At 52.4% G+C, this 25,262-nt stretch overlaps 1 protein-coding gene across 3 annotated transcripts; it reads left to right on the forward strand.

Moving 5' to 3' along the window:
* Window positions 1–477: 477 nt before the first annotated feature.
* Kcnc4 (potassium voltage-gated channel subfamily C member 4) lies at window positions 478–23,834 on the forward strand. 3 transcript variants are annotated; one of them, XM_070006258.1, is made up of 5 exons: window positions 478–1,578; window positions 12,195–13,131; window positions 15,385–15,588; window positions 16,291–16,293; window positions 22,601–23,834. In XM_070006258.1, exons 1-5 carry the CDS (start codon window positions 874–876, stop codon window positions 22,651–22,653), a joined length of 1,902 nt encoding a protein of 633 aa, XP_069862359.1. In that variant the 5' UTR covers window positions 478–873; the 3' UTR covers window positions 22,654–23,834. The 3 variants fall into 3 exon arrangements, with proteins under 3 accessions (XP_069862359.1, XP_069862357.1, XP_069862358.1); XM_070006256.1 differs by lacking the exon at window positions 16,291–16,293 and having other exon boundaries at window positions 17,842–23,834; XM_070006257.1 differs by lacking the exon at window positions 16,291–16,293 and having other exon boundaries at window positions 22,660–23,834.
* The last annotated feature ends 1,428 nt before the right edge of the window (window positions 23,835–25,262 follow it).

The raw sequence follows: 25,262 nt of genomic DNA on the forward strand, positions 1-25,262 counted from the left end.
CCCCGCAGCGCGGCGCCCAGTCCGGCGCAGCTCCCGGCCGTGGACGCAGGACTCGGGCTCGCTCCTCGGGCGCGCTTGTTTTCCTGCTGCCGCCTCGCCCTGCGCAGCCCCGGCCCGCCGGTCCTCCTCGCTGCGCTCAGCCCCGCCCGCCATCCGTGCCCAGCGCCTGGATTTATGAATGGGGGGACGAGGCCACATGCCGCCGCCGCCTCCTCGTGTTGACCGCACGCAGCCCGGGCCCGCGGAGCTGCGGCTGCTGTGAGAGCGTCGGCCCGGCCCCGGCAGCCGCTTTGGGAGGACTTGTTGCTGCCCCTCCGCCGCCGCCGTCGCCGCGGGGAACCGGCCGCTCCCCGGCTCGGCGCGGTGGGAGCCCCAGGGCGGCCCGTGTGAGTGCAGCGCGCGCGCGCCGCCGACCCCCCGGGCCGCTCCGGGACCGAGCCCCTCTCCCATCTTCGGGGGGTTGCGGGGGGGGGGGGGGGCTAGGGGGGCGTGTCCCCGGCTGCGAGTGCCCTTAATCCCAACCCGGTGGTGGTGTGCCTTTGCGTGCCTCTACCTCCCCGGGGGGCCCTCGCCTGAGTCCTCGGCTCTCGTCTCCTCCCTCCTGCCTCCCTCCCCGGCGCTGCCTCCCCAAATCCCAACCACCTGTGCATCCGAGAAACCCAACTCCTCCCGCTCGGCGCCCCCGGGGGGGGCGGGTGGGAGGCAGGGGCAGGGCCGCGCCGCAGAGGGGGCCGCCGCCGCCTCCGGCCTCCTCCTCCTCCACCTCCTCCTCCTCCTCCTCCTCTCCTCCCCCTCCCCGCCTGACGCTGCCTCCTCGGGAAGGGTGTTTGGAGGGCAGCGGCCGCCCCAAGCCGGAGCCCCGCAGCGCTTCTTATGATCAGCTCGGTGTGTGTCTCCTCCTACCGCGGGCGCAAGTCGGGGAACAAGCCTCCGTCCAAAACATGTCTGAAGGAGGAGATGGCCAAGGGCGAGGCGTCGGAGAAGATCATCATCAACGTGGGCGGCACGCGACATGAGACCTACCGCAGCACCCTGCGCACCCTGCCGGGCACCCGGCTGGCCTGGCTGGCCGATCCCGACGGCGGGGGCCGGCCCGACTCCGATGGCGGCGGTGCGGGCAGCAGCGGCAGCAGCGGCGGCGGCGGCGGCGGCGGCGGCGGCGGCTGCGAGTTCTTCTTCGATCGGCACCCGGGCGTCTTCGCTTACGTGCTCAACTACTACCGCACCGGCAAGCTGCACTGCCCGGCCGACGTGTGCGGGCCGCTCTTCGAGGAGGAGCTCACCTTCTGGGGCATCGACGAGACCGACGTGGAGCCCTGCTGCTGGATGACCTACCGGCAGCACCGCGACGCCGAAGAGGCGCTCGACATCTTCGAGAGCCCGGACGGAGGTGGCGGCGGCGGCGGCGGCGCGGGGCCCAATGACGAAGCCGGCGATGAGGAGCGGGAGCTGGCCCTGCAGCGCTTGGGCCCCCACGAGGGAGGCGCAGGGCCCGGCTCTGGGTCCGGGGGCTGCCGTGGCTGGCAACCCCGCATGTGGGCGCTCTTTGAGGATCCCTACTCCTCCCGGGCGGCCAGGGTGAGTGGCAGGGCAGGAGCCCGGGTCTCTCTCTGTCTCTCTGTCTCTCTGTGTCTCTCCTACCCCCCCCCTTGTCTCCAAGGGGTGTCTGGCGGTGCTGGAGTGGTGGGTAGGGGCAGGGAAGAGAGCGACTTAACACGGCAGGCCGTCCCTGCCTTCTTTCCAACTCCTTTCAGGGCCCTCTAGGGAATTGCACACTTCCCACCCTCTCTCTCCCCTGCACGCTCCATCAGGAGATTGCACACACTTGACTTACTACTTGGACTCAATCCCAGCAGCCTGCTCTGCCGCATCTCCCACCCCACCCCACTTCCAGTCAGTGGGGTGCCCTCAGTTTGGCTTTTCTAGCCCCTTTAATGTCCACACCCTATCTTCAGCTGTCTCCCCCCCCCCCCCCGGCCCACCAACCTGGAAAGGTGGAGTTTGGCCTCCTGCCAGGGTGAGCCCTGGCTAAAGGAAGGAAACTGGGGTGTGTGTGTTAGATGCTTCCATGTTGTGCCACCCCATTAACATCCTGCCAGCCGCTCTGCGTGCTGGCATTTATGCATTTCAGAGAGTAGGCCAGGCCTGGAGGCCTCCAGCACACCTGATCTAGCCTGGCATTGGCTGGGCTGGGGGGCATGTTAAGATTGGAAGGGCCTGGAACAGTAAGGCCCTTCAGGTTCCCAGGGCAGTGGCCAGCCACAGGCTTCAGGGTGGTGATACCAGATTTGTTGCAGCTCCTTTTCTTGCTGCTGCGCCTCACAGTGGCTTCCCAGAAAGCCCTGGTTCAGGTTACTGCTAGAAATGGGTGTATGGGGGGAGGGAGTATACAGGTTGATTTAGGCAAAACCTGCTTTCTCCCCTATCCTCCCTAAATTAAGCTTCTCTTAAAACCCTATAGGTGGAAGGGGTGGTGGAACAGGACAGAGTCGCCCACCTAGTTAGGTTCAGACCCTGAAGGGGGTTTTACATTCTTTAAAAAATAAAACCCCTGATGGCTGTTGTATGACCTCACGGCCAGCTGTAGTTTAAAGCCCTGGCTGGAAAGAGCAATGTGATTTGTGTGGTCTGGGGACTGTTTTCTTGCTGAGAAGCTAAAGCTGATGGGTACTGCTGGCATTCTAGGTTGTCTTGTTCATGAGCCTGAATGCTGCCAAAACACCTCTGGGCTGAACTTCATCCCAGTCAAAGAAGGAAAAGTTCCTCTTCCCCACCCAGGGTAGAGGGTAGAGGAGTCAAGAGAATGGGGCTCGAGTGGCATAAATGCCGAACGAAGGCAGATGCATCACCTGCCTGAAAAAGAAGGGACAAGTGGAGGTCTCAGAGACCACAGCTAGCCAGGCTGAGACTACAGGTAGTTCTAGAGCTAGAAGATAGGGATCTTTTTCAGGTGCTGCCCACTGCCTTGTTTTCTTTCCAGCTGAGACCAGTTCAGAAGGTGATGCCCCTAGCAAACTACTTCTCATGCAGTTTGCTAACTCTCCTAGTGTTGGCTCTTGGCTGTTTGTTTGCACTAGGGGAGAGAGATACATGCAGACCATTGAGATTCTCAAAGCTGAGAAATAGAGAAGAGGTAGATTCAGCCTCACAGACATAGGGAAAGGGAGCAAGCCAAGAAGACAGGATAGCAGGTGGTTAGGGGAGTTAGGCTCAACTTCTGCCCATCCTGAGGTGTCTGGGCTGTTCACCTCTTGGTATCTTTCCTCTATGACTATAAGGGATTTTGCTACACATGAGATGATCCTTCCTCCCCTCCCTCCACTCCTCCCTCTTTCCTTCCTTCTTTCCTTCCTTCCTTTTTGGTGCCAGTCCTGAGGCTTGAACTCAGGGCCTGGGCACTGTTCCTGAGCTTTTTTTGCTCAGGGGTAGTGCTCTATCACTTGAGCCACAGCTTCACGTCTGCCACAGCTCCACTTCCTGTTTTTGGTGGTCAGGTGGAGATCACAGTCTCACAGACTTTTTTTTTTTTTTTTTTTTTGGCTAGGGCTGGCTTCAAACCACAATCCTAAGATCTGATCAGCCTCCTGAGTAGTTAGGATCACAGATGTGAACTACCAGCACTCAGTAAGAGTAACATTTTTAAATACTAATAAGTACTATTCATTGAGTGACCTGTGCAGGTATTTTACTGCACATACTTGATGCTAATCTCTACCCTCTATCAATTTAAGGTTATTGCCTCCACTGAACAGATTGAAGCTGTGAGTGCACAAATACTTGCCCTGAGATCACACCCTTAGATAGATCACAACCCTAGATAGTGGTTGAGCTCTCAAAGTCAGAGCTCCCTGATCTACAAGCTCTTGCCTTGTGATTACCATATACTCACCTCAGGAGCAGAGCTATGTGCAGGATGGCAAAGTGGCTAGTTTCTTGCTGTGGCCTGCATGAAGTTCTGAGGTTATCTCCTGTGGATGATATCAGAAAACTCAGTGGGGACATCAGAAGGGATTCTTCCAGGTCTGAGGGCACTGTGCTATGCTGGGAGCTCAGGAGCTATGCACACTATTGCCCAAGCCATTAGCCCCAACATTGGCACACATGCACATACCACCTTTTCCTTGGCTCTGTGTGCAGACTTTCCTTCAATCACTATCTCCCTGGAAAGGATCTGCAGCCCCACAAGGCAGTGAACTTGGGATGTCCTCTAGGAGGGTGCATGAGGGCAGAGAAGTTTAATTCTGCCCCAAAGCATCTCTTTGCAAACCCCAGCAGGTCATTTGAGTAGTGCATTATGACAAGAGCAAAAGAGACACAGATGGAAAGTGAGTCGAGCTGATTAGGAGAGCCTGTTGCCTAGCTACCGGCCTGGCCCATGGAGCTGTTACGTTCAGATGGACTCTTGGTCAGGTTGCTCACCTCTGCTCCATTCACTGTGGCCTGAGTTAGGAGCATCTCCCCAGTGTTCTAAGCAGAATGAGTGGTTCCCAAGGTGACTTTACAGCCTAGGGTAGGAGACTAGAAAAGACTTGGCACAGCACCCAGAACTATAGAATCACACCTTCCTTTTCTGAGAGCAGACCAAGGCCTAATGAATGTGCCCTGGGATGCCTGATTCCTTCCATTTTCTAGAGGTCTCAGGCTGGATTAGCCTTAACTCTGCTCTTGGCTGTGTTGGGGGTCATAGTCTTTTCTCTTTTGGCTAACTCACTTTGTGGGATGGATTGTTTTCCCATGATGCCTCCCTTCTGAGTGAAGAAGGTGACCCACAGCATCCCCACGGCTCCTAAAGGGAGGGTGGTGAGGATTGTGTTTCTCCCTGTACAAACATCAGTGTGAGGATAGGCTTGCTCTCTGCTTCCTTTTGCTTCCTCCTCACCCAGGGGTAGCAGGGATTGTTAACTTCAGTTTAGATGAGGTCCAGAAAATCTTACCCCATGTGGCACAGTTGGAGCAACAAAGATCCAAACCCAAGTCTCGTGAGTCCCCATCTGTGCTCCTATACTACCTCCTGTAGCTCCAGCACAGAGAGGGCCTCTGGCTTCCGCACAGCTCAGAGAGGCAGGCCATCCAGCCAGAGGGAGCTCCTTCCTGCTCCTCCCCCAAATCCCTTCCTTGGCCTCTCCTCCTAGAATTGTTTTGGTGTGAGGCCCCCTCTTTCCCACTTGGGGGACTTACATAAGAAAAAAAAGAAGCAAGGTTTGGTTAGGAGTGAAGTTTCCCCTGGCCCTGGCAAAGGGACAAAAATAAGGTCTTCTAGGAAAGCAATGAAGAGCTCTGTTCCTGCCTACCCACGTCTGAAGGTCGTCTTGCTTTCCTGGATCTAGTTTTGCCTAGGGACCCACTGCTCAATGGCCACAATAAGCTGTCCCCTCTGCGCTAGGGTGACTGGAAACCTGGGCCCAGGAGGGCAGTGGGGTGGGTTGTCTACCTTCTTAAGAAGCAGAAGAGAGCTGGGCAAAAAGCTGTGGCTTCTCTGCAGATCCTGCCTCGGGCAGCCTCTTAGTTCCCTCCTGGTTTTCTTTGGTGTTTTTCCTTCTCATTTTGAACAGAATAACATTTGCCTCTGAACATCTTGGCTCTGGATGATGAGGTGTTTCTATTTGTCGCCATTTGGGTGGGGTGTGGAATGGAGGGATAAATTTGGGCTATTTTGGAGAGTAAGGAGAAGAACAGGCAGGAGCAAGCAGGCAGCTGGGCCTTGGGAAAAGGAAGCTTCTTGTCCCCTCCACCTCTGCCACAGACAATGTCAGCCTGTTTGGTGGTCATGGAACGTGTCTACCATCCTTGGTCCCTGCACATGAACAGTGTGCTATGACCCTGGCCCAGATCCCTGTTGAGGTGTCCTTTAAGCTGTGGATGGTCGCCCAGCCCCTGGCAGGGGCTCCATCAGGAAGTGGGTTTGGCTTACCTTGGTGAGCTGCAGAGTCCTAGGACCCTGTGTCTAGAGGTATTCTTGGGCATACCTTTGTCAACCCAGCCCTGGTCATCCAGGTTGATGATCTTCCTCTCGACAGCTCCCCACCCCTGACTGGAAAAGGAAGCTGAAATTTGCTTGACCTTCTCATCCAAAGGACTTTGCTGAGCACTTACTACATGACAGACACCAAAGCTGGGTTCTAGAATGTAATGATGAATCAGAGTTTTTGTTTTGTTTTGTTTTTTGTCCTGGGGCTTGAACTCAGGGCCTAGGCATTGTCCTTGAGCTTTTTTGTTCACAGCTAGTGCTCTACCACTTTGAGCCACAGTGCCACTTCTGGTTTTCTGGTGGGAAATAAGAGTCTCATGGACTTTTCTGCCCAGGCTGGCTTTGAACCGTGATCCTTAGATGTTAGCCTCTTGAGTAGCTAGGATTACAGGCATGAGCCACCTGGCAGAGGTATTCTTTACTGAGGACAGACAGGCAGATCAGGTGAAGTAGGTAGCAGCTGAAAGAAATTGGGTGATAGGAGATAAATGAAAGAAGCAGAATGCTCTTGGCTCATGCTTATAATCCTAGCTACTCAGGAGGCTGAGATATGAGGATTCAAGTTCAAAGTTAGATGAGGCAGAAAAGTCCATGAGACTCTTTATCTCCAATTAACCTCCAAGCCAGAAGTTGACTTGTGGCTCAAGTGGTAAAATAACAGCCTTGAGCAAAAAAGCTAGGTACAGCATGCAAACCCTGAGTTCCAACCTTAGTTCAGGCATACACACACACACACACACACACACACACACACACACACACACACACACACACACAAAGAAATGAGTGACAAGAAATAATACTAGATGGTATTGAGTTGCATGGTAGTCATTAAAAAGTTCAGTATAGGGTGAGAGAGGATATGATAAGTTTAACCTCTACATGGAAAATAGGGGGAGATTGTATGAGAAAATAGAAATTGAGCTGTTTAGGACTTGTAGGATAATGACTTGGCTCTCTGGAATAATTTTTAGAAGAAGGTAGGTTATAAATACATATATAAATAATAAATTTCTGGTGTGGGTGATGTCAAACCGGGGAGAGTCAGAGAAAGGGAAATTGCCTGGCCAGGAGACCATCCAGGCAGAGGCAGATCTGCATGCAACATGGAGGCATAATAGTCAGGAATGCTACTTGATAGTGACCCAGGTAGGGCTGTAGGAGGGCCCCAATGATGACTCTGCAGAGGCTGAGCCCAGGAGGAGATTGGTTCTGGATGCTAGAATCAGAAGGTCCTAGCTCAGGCTGAGAGGGCCAAGGCTTATTCCTAAGGGAGCCGGGGCGGGGGGAGGGGGGGAGGGGACAGCCAGAGGCACCCTGATGCTAGGTTCTGGGCCTCAGTGCAGGTGGTCACCCAGGATCCAGGGACAATGGAAAGATACCTTCTTCAAGCAGGCTCTGTCCCTTTACTGCTCATATTATACCAAGATGCTCTGCTCCCTTCCCAGCACTACTTGAGCACTGGGATCTCACTTCCTGAGGAGGCTCAGCCCCTCACCCATCACCATGGATCTTCCTCTGCACGCTTTGGCTGTGTTCTCAATTTTCCCCTCTCCTACACTTCATCCTTAATATAGGTTTTTGGGTATGAGTCTCCTTATGTTTATCTGTCCATCTGTCTCCTTGGCCCTCCTTCCTTAGGCTCCCTTCCCTTGTCCCCAGTGGTTGTATTCAGTTCCCAGTGATTGGTGTCTGTCACCTCTTCCCCTTAGCCTGTGCCAGATTTCTGAGACACTAAGCTCTGTGCTGAGTTTCACAAGAATCATTTAATCCTCAGATCAACCAGCCATAGAGAGTAGGTTCTATCCTCATCTCCTCTAGCACGCCATGCACACTATAGCCTTAAGGCCGTACAGTGTCTGTTCCTTCTGCCTCAGGAACTCCGAAGGCTTTTCCTGGGACTCCCCCCCTCACTCCCTCAGGGCTCTCATCACCTTGTCTTTGTGATCTTACCAGACCATCCTATTTGAATTTTCTCTCCCATGTCAGACCCCACCTCTTTGATATTTTTCCTATGTCCTTTGCACTTTCTGACAAGCTATGTATTTTTTACTTATTTAATTATGAACAGTCTTCCATAAGCATGTTTGGGATGTTTTCTGCCCTTTCCAACACCGTGGCATGTTGTAGGTGCTTGGATTTCCATGTTATAACACAGGTTAGTGGAAGAACCAGACTTGAATCAAAAAGTATGTCCTCTCCTTTGTCCAAAGACAGTTGTGTGTGCCTATGCAAACATGCACACATGCGTGCTTGAACTAGGACTTGAATTCAGGACCTGAATCCTGTCCCTTAGCTTTTTCATTCAAGACTGATACTCTATAACTTAAACCACACCTCCACTTCTAGCTTTTTTTGGTGATTAATTAGAGGTAAGAATCTCACAGACTCTCCTGCCTGGGCTACTACCTTCAAACTGTGATCTTTAGATTTTAGACCGAGTAGGTTGGATTATAGGTATGAGCCACTGGCACCCAGCTCAGGATCATCTTAAAGAGAGAATGGTGGAGGAAGCTGGCTGGAGAGCTGGTTCACTAGCTAAAACACCTAGGCTTTTGGAGATGGACAGTACTTGCAGGAACCATGTCTGCTGGGAAAGTGCTGTCCTAACAGGCAAGAGCTTCCTGTCCAGGGTATTTAGAAGAGAAGAGGAGCTGGTCATGGTACAGCTAGTTCACTTTTTTTTGTTTGTTTGTTTGGACCACATTTGGGCTTCCAGCAAGATTCATGGCCTGTGTCTTCATGTAATGGAAAGATCTGTTAGTTTCCACATGGAAACACCACAAGGCATCACTTACCTGGTTAAGGGTAAGCACCAAGGTGAGAAACTGAGGCAGCAGAACCCCACTGCCCTCACCAACCCAAGGCTTCCAGCCCAGAGCTCTTTAGCTGTCTTCTGCTCTCAGTTGGGCTGAGGGACAGGGAACTCAGATGTACCTGCTAGCTCTGAAGGGTAGCCCTTTGGGGCTAAGGCTCAAGCACAAGCTCTGCCCCCTTGCAGGATGACATTGCTCCAGTTACTTTCTGAGCCCCCTTTTGTCCTGGGAGGCCCCCAACTAAGGGCCTCATGGAAAAGAAAAAAAGCAGTGTTCTTGTCCCTGGGGAGGACATCAATGACCTGCAGGTTAGCTTAGGAAAGAATCCAGCTTGGGGAATGATTCAGGGGAGAGGAATAATATAGGCTCTGGAGGAACCTATAACCCTGGGTAATACACTAGACTGCTATGTTCTCAAACAAGAAGACAGTAAAGCTGGCACTGGTGGATCTCATATATAATGCTACCTATTTAGGAGGCTGAGATCTGAGGATGGAGGGTTCTAAGCCATGATAGGCAGGTAGGTTCTTGAGTCTCTTATTTCTGAATTACCAACAAGCCATGGAGCTGTGGCTTAAGTGGTAGAGCATCAGTCTTGAGCAAAAAAGCTAAAGGACAGCTCCCAGACCCTCAGTTCAAGCCCCAGAACCAGCACAAAAAATTACCAAGCCAAAACAAATGAAAAAAACTGAGTGTGCTTTTCCCCCGGAGAGTGGTCTGTACCTCGTGAGATTTGAAGAGTGCCCTAGCCTACTGCAGGAACCTAGGCAGTGTCCGCCGGGGCAGGCAGCCATGAAAGTGTCCTGGCCTGTGGGTGAGACCAAACCCCTCCCGGCTCTGCTCCCTCTGCTCGCCCCTTGGCAGCTCTTCCTCAACTTGTTTTTCCACATCACTAATTAACCTCATGCGCAGGCTCCCAGGTGGGGCATCTCTCCTAGCTAACTGTCCCTGAGAGAATGCATACTTCCCGTGCTTCCTAGTCGTTCCTGCCCCTTCTCCAGCCCCTTCTGCTTCTTGGAGAAGGCAATGGAGTCAGGATCACCTCCCCTCGCCCCCCAGCGTCACTCACCACCAGCAGGTGCTTTTGCCAATTCATCTCTGTTGGCTGAGAAGAGCCACAGGCTGGAGCCATTTGCCCACAGCTTTTTCAACCTGCATTGGCTTGGCTTGTGAGGCCAGCAAGGGCATGGAAATTCCCCTTCCTGGGGAGAAGCAGGCAGGATGGGCGGCAGACACAGCTGTAACGTAGGGAGCATGTCTGTCTATGGACCCTTCTTCCCTTTCCAACCTCTTTCTGATCAACCCATCCTGCTCAAGTGGAAGAGAAATCCCACAGTGGGAGATGGGGGCTCTGTCTTAAGTCCAAGGTACATCCCCCCAGGATGAAATAGCAGGTATCAGGGAGGTGACAGGAAGGTTTGATCATTTAGAGCTGGCATTCCTGGGCCTGGGAAATAGCCTTGCCCAGGAGATGGTAAAGACAGCGTGGTAGGAAAGGAATGTGTAGACTTTTAAGTCAGTTTTCAGTTTTACGCTGGTTTCCATCTCTCCCAGGCTGTGTAATCTGAGACATGTATGTAACCTGCCTGATCTCCAGTCCCTCCAGTGTAAAATGGGATATGACTTGCCTCCCAGATGACTGGGAAGCATGAAGGGGATGATGCATACAGAGTGACTAACTGTGCTGGGCACAGAATGACAGCTGATGAATGTCTGTGCTCAAAGTTCTCTCCTTGGACTTGTCCAGCTCCAAAGGCCCTAGAGGTGCTGCTGCTTGTCTTGTCTGTCTGATTGCCCTGTGCTCACCATTGGTGTTTTACAGTCCTAAGAACAGACTGCTCCTCCCCCTCCCCGATACAGATGCCTCAGGATGAAAACCTCTGAAAAACAGATCTGCCTGCAGTGGATGGAAATCCTGGCAGAGAAAGCTTAGGGGTTGTAAAAAAAAAATGGGACAAGACCTTCCTCACTCCCTCCTTCTTCTCCCCCCCCCCATTATCCGTAGTCACCTGCTCAGGGAGGGTGCCTAGCCACACCCAAGCAGGATGAGCAATATAGCCAGCAAAGGAGATAAGACCCCAGCAACAGGGCAGCACTGAATGTTGAATGGCAAGGCATGAATAACAGATGAAGGCTCCGTAATTGGTGTTATTACACATGCATCTCATCTCCATTCATAATGATTGGACACTTAAGCCTGGCTGTTCGTCTACCGAGTGCTGCTGTTATAATTCCAACAGCAGCTATCAGGATCAGTCAGCCACAGTGATCCTGATGGGTGCAGTTCATTTTTCTGTAGAGCTCAGTGTCCATTTCCAGGAAGGGGAAGACTGGTTGTCTTGGGCAGACCACCTTGTCACCTGCCATAGGGCATGTTGTCCTTTCACAGATTTCCTTACCACCTACACAGTCATCAGGGACAAACTAGGTGGGCCATGTCTAGAGCTGTGGATAATAGACTTAGCCAGCAGAAAGAGGTCCTTGCCTGTGGACATTCCTGAAAACAGTGGGCCTTAAATTTGGATGTCAGGATTGCCATAGGAGGATTATTAAAGTAGATTACTAAGCCCTTTACCTCACTCAGTTTGGGTGGATCTTGAAATCTGTGTAACCAGTTTCCAGGGATCTGGTACTTCTGGCCACAGGCCCTTGCTTTGAGAAATCAGTGTCTTACAGCTTGCTTACTTCAGCAGTGGTCAGTGGACACAGCCTCAGCTTCCAAGCTTGTGAGAAAGGTAGGATTGCAGGCCTTACCCCAAATCTCCTGAGACAAAATGGCCTTGGAATTACTTTTCAGCTGATTTGTAACCCATCATGGTTTAAGAAGCCTTGAAACAGGAAAGAGGCTAAGGTTGGCAGAACTACTGCAGGAAGGGCCAGGCGGCTGTTATTCCTTGACATATGGCTTCCAGCCAAGGGCAGCCTCTGTCTTCTGTGTACTCTGTGAAGATAGGAAATATTGCTCTACAACGCCCACACAGGTATATTAAAACCCTCCAAGGAGGTAGCTATTGACTTATACCTTTAATCCTAGCTACCCAAGCTGAGATATGAGGATCATGGTTCAAAGCTAGCCCAGGTAGGAAAGTCCAAGAAACTCTTATCTCCAATTAGCCATCAAAAAGCGGGAAGTAGAGCTGTGGCTCAAGTGCTTAGAGCACTAGCATTGAGCAAAAAAGTTAAGGAGATGTCCCCAGGGTCTGAGTTCAAGCCTTAGTACTCACACTCCTCCACACATCCCTTCCAAGGAGAGTTCTAGCTCCTCTTAATCCCACCTTTAGTCTGAAAAGACTGCCTGGTGGGTAGCCGGTGTGCTTACTCTCCATGAGCAGAGATGGCTGTTCCCAGCAAGGTCCATCCGCCCTTGTCTTGACAGCTTCCTTAAACTGTCCTCCCTCCCTGGCCCACAGGTAGTGGCCTTTGCCTCTCTTTTCTTCATCCTGGTCTCCATCACCACCTTCTGCCTGGAGACTCATGAGGCCTTCAACATTGACCGCAATGTAACTGAAATCCACCGGGTGGGGAACATCACCAGCGTGCGCTTCCGCCGGGAGGTGGAGACAGAGCCCATTCTGACCTACATCGAGGGCGTGTGCGTGCTGTGGTTCACGCTGGAGTTTCTGGTGCGCATCGTGTGCTGTCCTGACACGCTGGACTTTGTCAAGAACCTGCTCAACATCATCGACTTTGTGGCCATCCTGCCCTTCTACCTGGAGGTGGGACTCAGCGGCCTGTCGTCCAAGGCGGCCCGCGACGTGCTGGGCTTCCTGCGCGTTGTGCGCTTCGTGCGCATCCTGCGGATCTTCAAGCTCACGCGTCACTTCGTGGGGCTGCGTGTGCTGGGCCACACGCTCCGCGCCAGCACCAACGAGTTCCTGCTGCTCATCATCTTCCTGGCTTTGGGCGTGCTCATCTTTGCCACCATGATCTACTATGCGGAGCGCATAGGGGCCAGGCCCTCCGACCCACGGGGCAACGACCACACCGATTTCAAGAACATCCCCATTGGCTTCTGGTGGGCCGTGGTCACCATGACGACGCTGGGCTACGGGGACATGTACCCTAAGACATGGTCTGGCATGCTGGTGGGGGCGCTGTGTGCACTGGCCGGGGTGCTGACCATAGCCATGCCGGTGCCGGTCATTGTCAACAATTTCGGCATGTACTACTCCCTAGCCATGGCCAAGCAGAAGCTGCCCAAGAAGCGGAAGAAGCACGTGCCCCGGCCTGCTCAGCTTGAGTCGCCCATCTACTGCAAATCAGAGGAGACCTCGCCCCGGGACAGCACCTACAGTGACACCAGCCCCCCTGCCCGGGAAGAGGGCGTGCTGGAGAGGAAACGAGCAGGTGAGTAGGGTTTGGGGAGGAGGACCCCTTTTCCTTACGTGGCCCAGAGAGCCCCCTGGGTGAACTGCCTTGGTTTATTATAGTGGTCTCAGTATAGGATGTGCTGTTAGGGAGCTGTAGGTGTGGCTCAGAAAGAGAGCCTGTCTGGCTATTGTTGAGTCCCTCAGTTCAAACCTCAGTACCACCAAAAGAAGAGAAAGGAGGGAGGGAAAGAGGAAGAAGAATATTGAGATCAACCTTATTTTGTGGCTTTCTGGACATTCTGAATGTCAGAATCTGTCGAGTATTCCATCCAGCCCAGGCTCTGATGAACATGCATGGTGTTCTGTGTTAAAAGGCTGGGAGGACTCTGTCTGTGTGTCTGGAGACAGGTCACTTTCTCCTACCTGTAAGGTAGGAATGCTATATCTATATCCTAGCCCCAGACTGATGAGACCCAAATGAGTGAAGCACTTTGAGAAGTTAAAATCGCTTTACAAAAGCTGAGCACTGCCATTAGCCAGAGAGCAGGGCAGCTGTTCCTCCAAGGTGCATCAACACATGATTCACCTCTTTCCCAATCGTCTCGTCTGGTGTCTCTGGGCACAATAAATGTGATAACGTAACAGCAGTGGGTGGCTGCCTTCTGTTCAGCACAAGCCAGAGGGAGGCCTGGGCTCAGGGTTTGACATGCATGGAAAGGAACCAAGAAAGGAGTGGCCCAGACAGTCTTGAGAAGGGAGGAAGATTGAAGAACCTGATGTCTGCATCCCTGGAAGGGAGGTCCTAGGCATGGAGTCTTACCTTTTCCTGCAAAGAAAGGCCGCCCAGGAAAGCTCACCTGCATTGGATTAGGACATGAAAAAGGAAATCAGCTCCTTTCCCAGCAATGCAGGCTAGGCCAGAAGGTGGGAAAGACACCAGTGTTTAGGATGGGCTGGGCTCCTGGGAAAGGTGGGGTGCCCAGTTGGAAGACTGTTGGACATCAGACTAACAGCACTGGGCTGAACCAAGAGACTGAGGCAGGAACATCTAGCTAGGCGCTGTGACAAACTAGCTGTAGTCCTTGGGAGCCACCTGAATCAGGACACTCAGCCGTGGTTTCTTGGCCTGTGCCCATAATTTCTGCTGGGGCCACTCCCTTCCTGGGGTCTTCCCTGATAGAGACTTTTGACAGGACAGTACCCTGCCCCCAGGGTTTCTCTTCCCACCACAGTGGTACTCCTTCCTGATCTGGGGACATAAATGTCCCAGGCAATCCTTTCTGTCCTCTAAAAGTCCAGTCAGATCCTCATAACCAAATGCAGAGGTCTTGGGTGCACTCTTCAATGCACACATTACTGAGGCCCTGTCAGCCATGTGTTTAGCCTGTCTGGCTGCTTGCTGTCAATGTCAGAGTCACCACCTTACTCTAGCATTACAACGCAGCTGCTTGACAGAGGCCAGGGGTAAGAGCTCACAGTGTTGCACTGGAGAGATGAATCAGAGCCTCTTCCCAAGTGTCTCTTTGACACTAGGAGAGTCCTCTTTGAGCAGAGGACCCCCAAATCTTTTGGGCACTGGCCTTGGGCCTAGCTGCCTAGTGAACAGAACATCCACTTTAGGTGGGACACCTCTGAATAAGTTTGACCCCTCAAGTCAGGCCTTCCCTGGGCCATACACACTCACCCAGAGCCAGCCTGAGTCAGACCCAGGGGAAGCTGGGTCTGCCTGTCACCTGCCTTGGGCTGATCTGGTACATCTCTAACAGGCTGGTGTGAGGAGTCTAGACGTGGGGTGTCTGTCCTATACTCCAACTCCAGGGAATATTCTATAGACCAGACCTAGATTGGGAAAGAAACTACTTTCAGAAGCAAGCACAGTCAGGTGTTGGTGGCTCATGCCTATAATCCCAGTTCCTCAAGAGGCTGAGATCTGAGGATTGTGGTTCACAGCCAGCTGGAGCAGGAAAATTTGTGAGACTCTTATCTCCAGTTAACTACCAAAAAGCTGGAAGAGGGGTTGCGGTTCAAGTGGTAGAATGCTTAACCTTGAGCAAAATAGCCAAGGAACAGCACAAGGTCCTGAGTAAAACTTAAAAAAATAAGCAAGCACAGCATCCTTTCTGCCATTGGCCCCTGTCCTAAACACAGGCCTGCTCCCTGGCTCTGATGACACTCCTTCTCAGTGACCCTAGGCCCCTCCTCGGGTTAAAGAAGGAAGATTCTGGGTCTGGAATCTGAGAGACCCCAGATGGGCCCCAGCTCCTCAGCCTCTTTTCTGTCTGCCCTTCAGACTCCAAGCAGAATGGCGATGCTAATGCGGTGCTGTCTGATGAGGAGGGAGCTGGCCTCACCCAGCCCCTGGCCTCTGCCCCTACCCCTGAGGAGCGCCGGGCCCTGCGCCGCTCTGGCACACGGGACAGAAACAAGAAGGCAGCCGCCTGCTTCCTGCTTAGTGCTGGGGACTATGCCTGTGCTGATGGCAGTGTCCGAAAAGGTATGGTTCCCCAAGCCGGGAAGGTGGGGAGCCCCCACAAAGCTGAGAATCCTCACCCTTCTCCAAAGAGCTTGAGGTCCCCTCCTCCCCGGAGTCCATGGCCACCATCTCCTCTGCCTTGGATGCACCCCCGCTTTTAGAATTGGTATTCTGATCTCCCAGTTTCTAGATTAGAAATGCTTCCATAATCTTGAAAGAGGCCTTAGAGCCCTCCCTCTCCCCAAAGTGCCCATGGGGAATATCAATGCTAAGGAAGTTTGAGGGGCACTAGGCCAGGGGCTTAGCTCCTCCCCTCCATTTTTATCACTTTCACTGCCTCTGAGACCTGCTCCTGCCTTCAAGCCTGGCCTACAAGTTCACTGCCATCCTCGCCTTACGTCTCCTGAATAAGAGGCATTTCCTGCCCTAAGGAAGTAGTCCCAGGAAATACCAGGTCCCAGGTCTTCAGAGAGCCTGCACAAGGCCCCCTCCCTTCCATCCTGCACTGGGAGCCTGGAGGCCAGATTTGCAAGTACCTAGGATGTGAAAGTCTTCAAGGGAGACCCATCCCCTTCCAAGTGACCTGAAGGATTTTGAGAGTTGGGGACCAGCCCCTTCCCTGCCTGTCTAGGAAGGGAGGAATTCTAACATCAGGCCTTGCGCCCACTGTGGGGGCAGGGCAGAAGTTAGGCTGTGGAACCAGGGACTCCTGCCCTAGAAGAGAGGGTAAAATGATCAAGCATGAGAAAGGACCAACGATCTTGAGACCAGATAGTCTTCTCTGGTTTCTGTTCATGTTTATGTTTTTTGCCCACCCCTGTGACCTAACCTTCCTAAACACCCTCCCTTAATTCTAGGACAAGTCTTAGCTCTTCCTAAAATAAAACTCATCCCTAGCTTTCTGGGTACTTCTTAACCAGCCAGTTCAACCCCCTACTTCCCATTGTTCTATACCCCAGTTAGAGACCAGTTTCAGTGAGGCAGGGTCATTGGCTGCATCAGGGAGAGTGTGTGATGTCTCTGGCCCCTGTAGATGTCATCTGGCTGCCCAAGAGGGCTCCCAGGGCACCTTCTCAGGCCTTCTAAGCACCACCATTCCTATGAGATCCCCAGGCCACCCTGACTTTGCCAGATCCTGATGTTGTATATCTAGCACATGTGTCTTGGGTGGCAGAAGAGGGATCAGCAATGTGGCATCTGGAAGGAGACAGCCCAGAGGCTCCAGACAAATGGCTGCAGATGGAGAACGATCAGAACTCATAACTCACTTGTCACTCCTGTGCCCCGATCCTCAGGCTTGGGACGTGCCCTCTTCTCCCATCTTCTGCTTCAAATATGCAGTGTACTGCATCATTCAGCCTGGCTCTGGCTGGAGCCTGGTAAATGGACAGCCTCAAATATGGGGTGGAGAGAACCCCAACCCCATGGAGGACTTGAGCAAACAGAGCCAGTGCCAAGCACCCCTATCCCTCCCTGTGCTGTGAAGGGCTCCGTGGAAGTAGAGGTGTGAGGGTGCAAGTTAAAAAGTCCCAGTGCGCTGGGAACAGCCTCACTTATGAAAAATGGGTGCATGTGCACCGGGCAATGGAGCCCGCATCCCACCCTGTCTCTCTGGGGTGCTGTGGGGCCCAGCTGCTCTATTTTCAAGATGCCTCCACACTGCTTCTTGGCAACAAGCATGTAACTCAGCCAATTAGAGTGACCTTCGAGAGGGAACAGGTGGGTTGCTGGGAAACGGGCCCTGCTAAGCAAGTGTGGCAATTAACATCGCCAAACTCCCAGTGTGCATTCGACAACTTTCCCCACATCATACAATGCTGCACCTCTCTTTGCTCAGCTACATGTAGGACCAGGAGAGAATGGGTCTGGACTTCATGGAGCCATTGGCACTGACCCCATCATTAAGCTATAGCTGCCCATGCATCAGAGTGTCGGCTTCTGAGAGGAAGGTGGAAGGTTCTAAACTGGGGTTTCTTAGGGTGGAGAAGATGGATTCTTGAAAGAGTGGGGGGGGGCGGTCTTTGTGCATGTGGGTCATCAAGGAGCAGGAGGATAATTTAGTTTGGGGATAGGACAGGACAAAGATCAACTGGCTGGGATTTGTCTTTAGGAACCCAGGAGACCCAGGGGCCAGGGAGAGTGAGGAAACCTCTCCAGGAGGGGACAGATCCCTCCATCTGGGCTACTTATCCTGCCAGAATTCCCTGAAATGTGCCATGGAGCTGCTCCAAAGGAGCCGTGCCCTTCTGACCCATGTGCCTTTTCTTCACCAAGGCTGTGAAAAGTCCCGGAGTCTAAACAACATAGCCGGAGCGGCTGGAACCAGTCTGGGGCTGTCTCCATTGGCATCGCGGTACAGCTCACCCTACCCTCCAAGAAAGCTCCTGCTCTCCCATCCCTTCCATTCCCTCACCAGCCCCCCACCTGGCCATTCTGCCCCTTAACTGTGCCTCAGGGCACAGGAATGCACACTCCAAGCAGATACAGTCACCTGCCCTCCCAGTTCCCAGCCCTCCTGGGGCTGGAGGAGAGCAAAGGGAGAAAGTAGCCAGTCAGTTGAGGAGCATTCAGGCCTCCAAGCCTCTCCTATGCAGCACCCAGCTCCCCAACATGCTTAGCAGTGTAGCCTAGACACAAGGGGAGATTCCTGTGAGGCCTCCTACCATGACTTCCATCTATCTGATCTCTTCTGAGCCATAGGTGCCAGCACATTTAGGCGATGTGTCTTGGGGCTCTGCTTCCCCGTGCCCCCCCCACCCCCACCCCACCTGGGTCCCATGGGCTGATGGATAGTACATGTTATACCTGGAACCACTTAGCCTTGCCAAGGAGGCATGCCTACATTAAATTTTTTTTTTTTTTGTACCAGTATTGGAGCTTAAACTCAGGACCTGGGTGTGCTTCCTTGGCTTTATTTACTCAAGACTTGTGCTCTACCACTTGAGCCACAGCTCCACGTCTGGCTTTTTACTGGTTAATTGGAGATAAGAATCATACAAACTTTCCTGCCTGGGCTGACTTTGAACCATTATCCTCAGATCACAGCTTCCTGAGTAGCTGGGATTACAGGCATGAGCCACTGGTGCCAGCCTATTAATATTTCCTATTATGCATTTCCATTCCTGTGGCCTTTAACCAGTAAGCAAGCAGCCTATCTGTCTGTCTGTCTGTCCATTCCACACTAAGAACAGCAAAGAACAAGGCTGCCATGTGGCGCATTTTCTGCGGGCATAAAGGGGGTTTGTTTCCTCAGAAGACAGGATCCCTGAGCGGCGCTGCCCTGGGAGCAGGGGCTTGGTATTTTCCAGCTTTGACCTAGGTTGCAGATAGAGGCTTCTTGGGCTTCTAAGCCCTAGGGCAGGCTGTTTGGGTGCAGGGAAGTGCTCTTCTCCAGTGGCCCGTGCCCAGATTCCTCAGTGACACCCAACAGCCCACCCAGCATCCCATCTGCACCCTGTGCCACAGCCATCTCTACACTGCTTCCTCTGCTTCTGCGACAATTCACTCCCTCTCCTGGTCCCTCAGATTCCCAGCCCTGCCTCTGAGTCACCTGCCGCTCCCACCCAGCCTCTGCTCTGTATTCCTGCCAGAACGGGGACTCATCTAATTTCTATAATTAAGTGTATTCATTTACCTAACGAGCCCGGGAGCACAACAGGTTTGTGAGTCATTGAGTGAGCAGGGGTACACCTTGCGCAGGGACAGCTGAGGGGAAGTGAGGCGACAGAAGCCATCCTGCCTGCACCTGCTGCTGCCAATCCTAGGGAGGCGCACACCTGCTTGCCAGGCCCTCCCCCCAGCAAGCCCCTTCCTCAGCCTAAGACCCAGGAAGAGGAAAGAAAGCCTCAAGCCAAGACGTTTCCTGTTTCACCTGATGGGAATTAGACCTGACAGCAGAGCCCTGCGTCTGGCAATTTTTAGAGTCAGATTATGCAACTTGGTAGAGGGAGTGACTAAGGAAAGTCCATATCTGCTCCCTCCAGAGTAGCAAAGATAGGCCTGGCAAGACAGCTTTAGGGATCTGGCAGGAGGCTGGGAAATCTGTAGCTTACCTCAAAAGGTGGCTGGGGGAGAAAGATCAGATTGTTTCCTGGGGTTGAGGTATGGTGTAAAACCTATGCCAGGAGCTTCATAATTTTAGTGCATCTAGTAACCCTGAGCAGATGCTGGATAGCTCTCTAGAGAGGATACCAGTCCTACTGTGGTTTGTGAGGCTGCCTGCCGCTTGCTGTCAGAATGAAGCGACCCATAAGTTTGAGAGGGAGTACAGGGACATCCCTGTGACCAGCCTTTAGAGGGGACAGACCCTTTTAATAGACAGGCTGGAGAAGCCTGTGGAGCAAGACGGAGATGCCCTTCCCTTCCTCCTCCCCCTCAGCCAAGACAGAGCCCAGATTCCTCACAGCAGGTCCAGCCCTGCCCCACAGGGCTGCTGGCATGGAGGGTCTGGGGTCTGATGGGGATACCATGAACCGGGTGTCCGGTTTCATATGGGTACCACAGTTATTTTTTCTGACATGCCTTTCTGGTTTGGGGAGCTGAGGCAGCTATTTTGGAGGCAGCCCTCAAGTTGTCAGGAGCCCAAGTTTCCACGGCACCCACCGCCTCCTCCCCTCTTCCCTCCTACGAGGATGGGCATGCTCACAGCACCCCTGTGGGGGGTACAGATGTCCCTGGGCAACACAGCACAGCAGTGCCAGGCTGTAGCCCCTAGTGCCTGGGGGAAACTCCCACACTCCCCCAACCCCACCTGCTTTAGAGGAGAGAGACAGGACCCAGTTAGGGGGAGACCTTGAAAACAGTTGAGTCTTAAAGGCCTGGGGGCTGCTACCTGAACAAGCCTCAGGCCTACCCAGGCCTTGGGCAGCCCTTCTTAGGGTCTCTCCTACCCAAATCTGAGTGTTGTTTGCTTTTCCTTGTACTGGACTTGGATTTGCTCCTATTACTTTGGCTTTTAGAAACCTTTTCCACAGCTGGGACTTGGTTTCTTTCTCCAGAGCAGAGAAGTATCATAAACACCAATAGTTAGCATCTTCCAATCTGACCCAGGGCTGGGCAACTCTAGAGGCTGCCCTGCAGCTGGATATTTCTGAGAAGAGTGGCTGTGAGGTGCCATGAGAGGGAAAGAGAATGTTCAGGCTATATAGCCAGGCTGACAGGAAGAGGAAGAGGGAAGGCCGAGTACTTGCCAAGAGCCTGAACTTTTTTGTTGGTGGTGGTGCCGGTCCTGGGGGTTGAACTCAGGCTCTGGGTGCTGTCTCTGAGCTATTTTGCTCAAGGCTTATGCTTTACCACTTGAGCCACAGCTCTACTTCTGCCTTTTTTGAAAGTGCTTAATTGGAGATGAAGTCTTATAGACTTAAGTCTCCAGGCTGTTTTCAAACCACAATTCCTCAGCATCTTGAGTAGCTAGGATGCCAGGCATGAGCCACTAGCACCTAGCTTAAAAACCTGGAGTCTTGAAGTACCATTGGGCCAGGGCTGCCCTTCATAGAGTACCTAGGAGAGCAGAGTTTATGCTACCCTGGCAAGAGCCACCCTTTGTAACCCTTGGCCCAACCATGGTAGGTCATATAGATAATCTAAGGTAAGATAACGTCTTCCAGGAAAAACTTCCCCAAATGTCTGAGAGCCCCAAGTAATGTCATGAATGACCCATGGATGTCAGTAAAAAAGCCCCCTAAAGCCCTTCTCACCCTAGTGCTTCTTAGGATCTAGTAGCTACAGGAGTTCAGAGACTGCCCTCTTCCCCTGGGGACTAGGGGTTGTGGCTGGGTATTGTTGAAAATGCACAAACAGGTTTCTATTAGGAGTACAGTGTAAGAGCACAGCTCTCCCTGCTTGTCTTCAGAAATGGAGTTCTAGCCAGGTGCCAGTGGCGCACACCTGCAATCCTAATTATCCAGGAGGTCTGAGATCTGAAGATCGTGGTTTGAAGCCAGCATGAGAAGACAAATCCAAGGGATGCTTAGCGATACCATTAAGCAGCAAAAAGCTGGAAGTAGAGGTATGGCTCAATAAATAGGGCTCCAGCTTTGAGCAGAAAAAGCCAAGCAAGAGCATGAGGCCTTGAGTACTAGCTCCAGTACTAGCACAAAAGTTGGGAAAGCTCTGGGAGGTACTTGGGGCCTCAGAACACTAGTGAATCAAAGGGCAGTGTTTAAGGAAGTGGCTGGAACCCATAGTATTAAGGATGTGGAAACAGTGTCATTTTGAGATGTGTTCCAAGAAAGTAACTGAGGCTTTTCAGCATGGCAGGAGACTCCAGAACAGAAGCTATGAGGTCTGGAAGCTCAATTTAATGATCCCCATGCAGGATCACAAACACGGTATCTTTTCAGGTTATCCTAGTATGTGGCTGAAACCCACACCCTCACTGTTAGCCCAGTTCCCTGACCCAAGCCTCAACACCCCAGGCTGAGAAGGTAGTACCAATGAGGACCCTGAAGGCTTGGGTTGCTCCATATGATGCTATTTGCGAGCCTTTTCTCCTAAGGCTGCATGCCCTCCATCTGCTGAAACTCTTTCTGCCACATGGAGGGTAGGACTGGTCATAATATGACTCTGCTCCAGAACCTTCTTTGCCAGCTACCTGGGATAATGGAATAGCTCAAGGTGGTGGAGAAAGATGGAGATGTTTGTGGGATAGTTTGACTGGGGTCCTGACTTAGGAACCAAAGGTCACATCCGTTTTCCCCGCTGCCTTCCTGCTCAGCTGTAGAGAGAGTTATGGTCCCTCTTCCCACTACACTAAACCTCTGAAAAGCTGGTTGTTTCTGAAGCTATTGGCTACTTGAGTCCCTTTAGCCTCGAGCTGGGTTGGAAGAGGGGTGATGAAGGGCCCACCCCACTCCCTGACCCATCTTGGATCTTCCTTGCCTCTTAGCTTTGGGGTCCCTATGCCTTCCAACTTGCTCTTGGCCTGTTCCTTAGCTCTCAGCCTGCAGGTCAGCAGCTGGCTTCCTTCTAATATCTTTTTCTTTGTTTTTCCCTTTCTTTTGCTTTTGAACTCTTTGCTTTCCCCGCCCCCAAGGCAATGTTGAACTGAAAGCGTGCGTCCCAGTGTCTCACCCCTGTGCTCTTTAAACACAGAGACCTGCCAAGACGCCCTCTCATCCAACTATGCCCAGGCTGAAGTCCTCACCCTCTCTTAAAGCGGCGCCAACGTGAGAGAGACAGACAGACAGACAGAAAGCCAGAGACATAGGGAAACTCTGGAACCCAGGCACGAATCTTTTTGCTGAGAGACTCCTATATCCTTGTTTGTATACCAGACTGGTGGAAAAGCTCCCATGTGACCCTCAGGGCCCAGAACCATCTGGGTCCTGCTGTTCTGTTCTACTGTACATTGAAGAGATATATATGCACATATAGTATCTATATTCATACATACTATACTCCTGTGTGTAGTGCACGTGCTACTGGTGGTCTGTCTTCTTTGTTAGGCTTTGTCTCCCCAAACCCTCTCCCTACCCTGTTTCCCATCCTCTTCCCCTTCCCAGATTTTCTCCTGACTCTGTGTGTGTGTGTGTGTGTGTGTGTGTGTGTGTGTGATGTCCCAGGAAAAGTGCCCCCTGGGATCTGCCCATCCAGCAGGGTGGTCCCAGTATACTCTCTCTGTGGGTGTTTCCTCTGCCAGCAGATGGCCTATTGGAATCTGTTGAAGGTGAGACTTGCTCCCACATTTTCCCACCCCCAGCCACTGCTTCACTAGCCCAGCCCTCCCCCAGATTGGGACTCTACCTCCCACCCCACACTCCAGTTGTGGGGGGACTTCCAGGGGCTCCTGTGTAGCCCAACCACTCCTTCCAACATCCTGATCTGTGCTCTTGGCAGAGGTGGGGCATTTCGTTATTTTTCACCTTTGACTTTTTTTCTGTCTCCCTTGTCGTATGTTTTAAAAGATGCTGCTGGGCAGACGGGCAGGGAAGGGGTCTGTCTACCCATCTGGCTCAGGGGTCTGAGAAGGGGACGCCTTGGGTGAGAGGAAACCAGTTGCAATACTGTACTTCCTGGCCAGTGGCCAGAGGATGAGTGCAATAGCAGAGGCCAGGTGGCCCCTTCAGCCTTGGCCTCTGCCCCTCCCTTGGCCTCCCTTCCTACTCTCTTCCTTCCCTGCCCCTCCTTGGTGTTGGTCAGTCCTTTTCTAAAGCTGTACCTTTATGTGTGTCTGAGGCACGCCTAGGCTGGGCTCTGCTGCCCTGTCTGCACGCCTTCAACTGTCATGCTGTGCTCGAGCCCCAATAAAGACATTCAAGTGTCCTGCTGCTCCTCTGTGTGTCTGTCTCCTTTTGGGCTCAGGGTGTGTGGGGACCTCCAACCTGTTACACCTGAGCAACGCAACACACCTGGTCCTAATCTTACCCCACTGGGGATCCTCCATGGGGCTCAGCCCCGCACTGTACTCCTAGAGATAAATGCTCAGAGATAAGTGAGCTGCCCAAAGCCATACAAAAGGGAACTAACACAACCCACAGCTCTTGGGTAGTGTTCTGATCTCCATGGCTGTTGCCTGAACTCCACGACATAGAAGAAGCCTTCCTTGTTCAGGGAGGTCCACTATGAGCCTGCTGTTTGTGCAGTGGATCTCCCCTTCCCTGCAGTGGCACCAGCTCTAAGTCCTGGAGAGGCGCTGTCACTGAAATGACTGGATGGCTGATGGAACAAGACCAATATGGGACTGCTGGCATGATCATGAGTTTTTATAGTTTTGTTTTTGTAGGGTGTGTGTGTGTGTGTGTGTGTGTGTGTGTGTGTGTGTGTGTGTGTGTGTGTGTGTGTGTGTGTGTGTGTGTGTGTGTGTGTGTGTGTGTGTGTGTGTGTGTGTGTGTGTGTGTGTGTGTGTGTGTGTACTGGGGCTTGAACTGAGGTTCTTGGCACTGTCCCTTAGCTTTTTTGCTCAAGGATGGTCTCTATCCTTTGAGTTCCACTCCTTTTTGGTAGTTAATTGGAGATAAGAGAATCATAATTTCCTTCCCTGGGACTGGCTTTGAATTGTGATCCTCAGATCTCAGCCTCCTGAGTAGGTAGAATTTCAGGCTTGGGCCATGAGCCCCCAGCTGATCAGGGGCTACTTACAGATGTGGAGTGAACATACCCGAGTCCAGATATGATGTCTGTCACACCCAATACCTTCACTGTCCTCCACTCACATAGAGGCTACACACAATGGACTTATGAGCAGGGAAGGCCTGCTGTCACTCAGCTGGGTCCAGAGCTCGGCTGTCGCCGTAGTGAAGTTGGTCATCATTGAACAGAGGCCCTTTAGCTGCATTTTGCACTCAGTTTTACAAATGATATAGCCAGTCCTGGCTACAGGTTGATATCTCCTGTCTGTTACCTTCTTTCTCGCTCTCTCACTACAGGCATAAACTGAGTCACGTGAGCCTCTGTTTAGTCTATATTTGCCATTTACTGGCTGAGACACATCCCTTGAGGGGATTATAATACCTTATTCTATAAGCGTTGTAAGAATATGGCCATGTTGTGTTTACGTGATGTACAGCAGCTGTACAATAAGCGTCTGTTTCCTTCTTGCCCTGGCCTGCAACTCTCGGGTTTTCTCCACAGATTTCTCAGATCTCCATGTCCAGTCACACAAAGAAGGGCCACAAGCATACCCAGATCCATCTAGGGAGCACACAAGAGCAAAGTGAGCACCTTAGGGCCCTCTGCAGAGAGAAAAAGCAATGGGC

The sequence above is a fragment of the Dipodomys merriami genome, unplaced genomic scaffold (assembly GCF_024711535.1).
Source record: "Dipodomys merriami isolate MVZ:Mamm:240054 unplaced genomic scaffold, mDipMer1.0.p SCAF_7, whole genome shotgun sequence".
NCBI lineage: Eukaryota > Metazoa > Chordata > Mammalia > Rodentia > Heteromyidae > Dipodomys > Dipodomys merriami.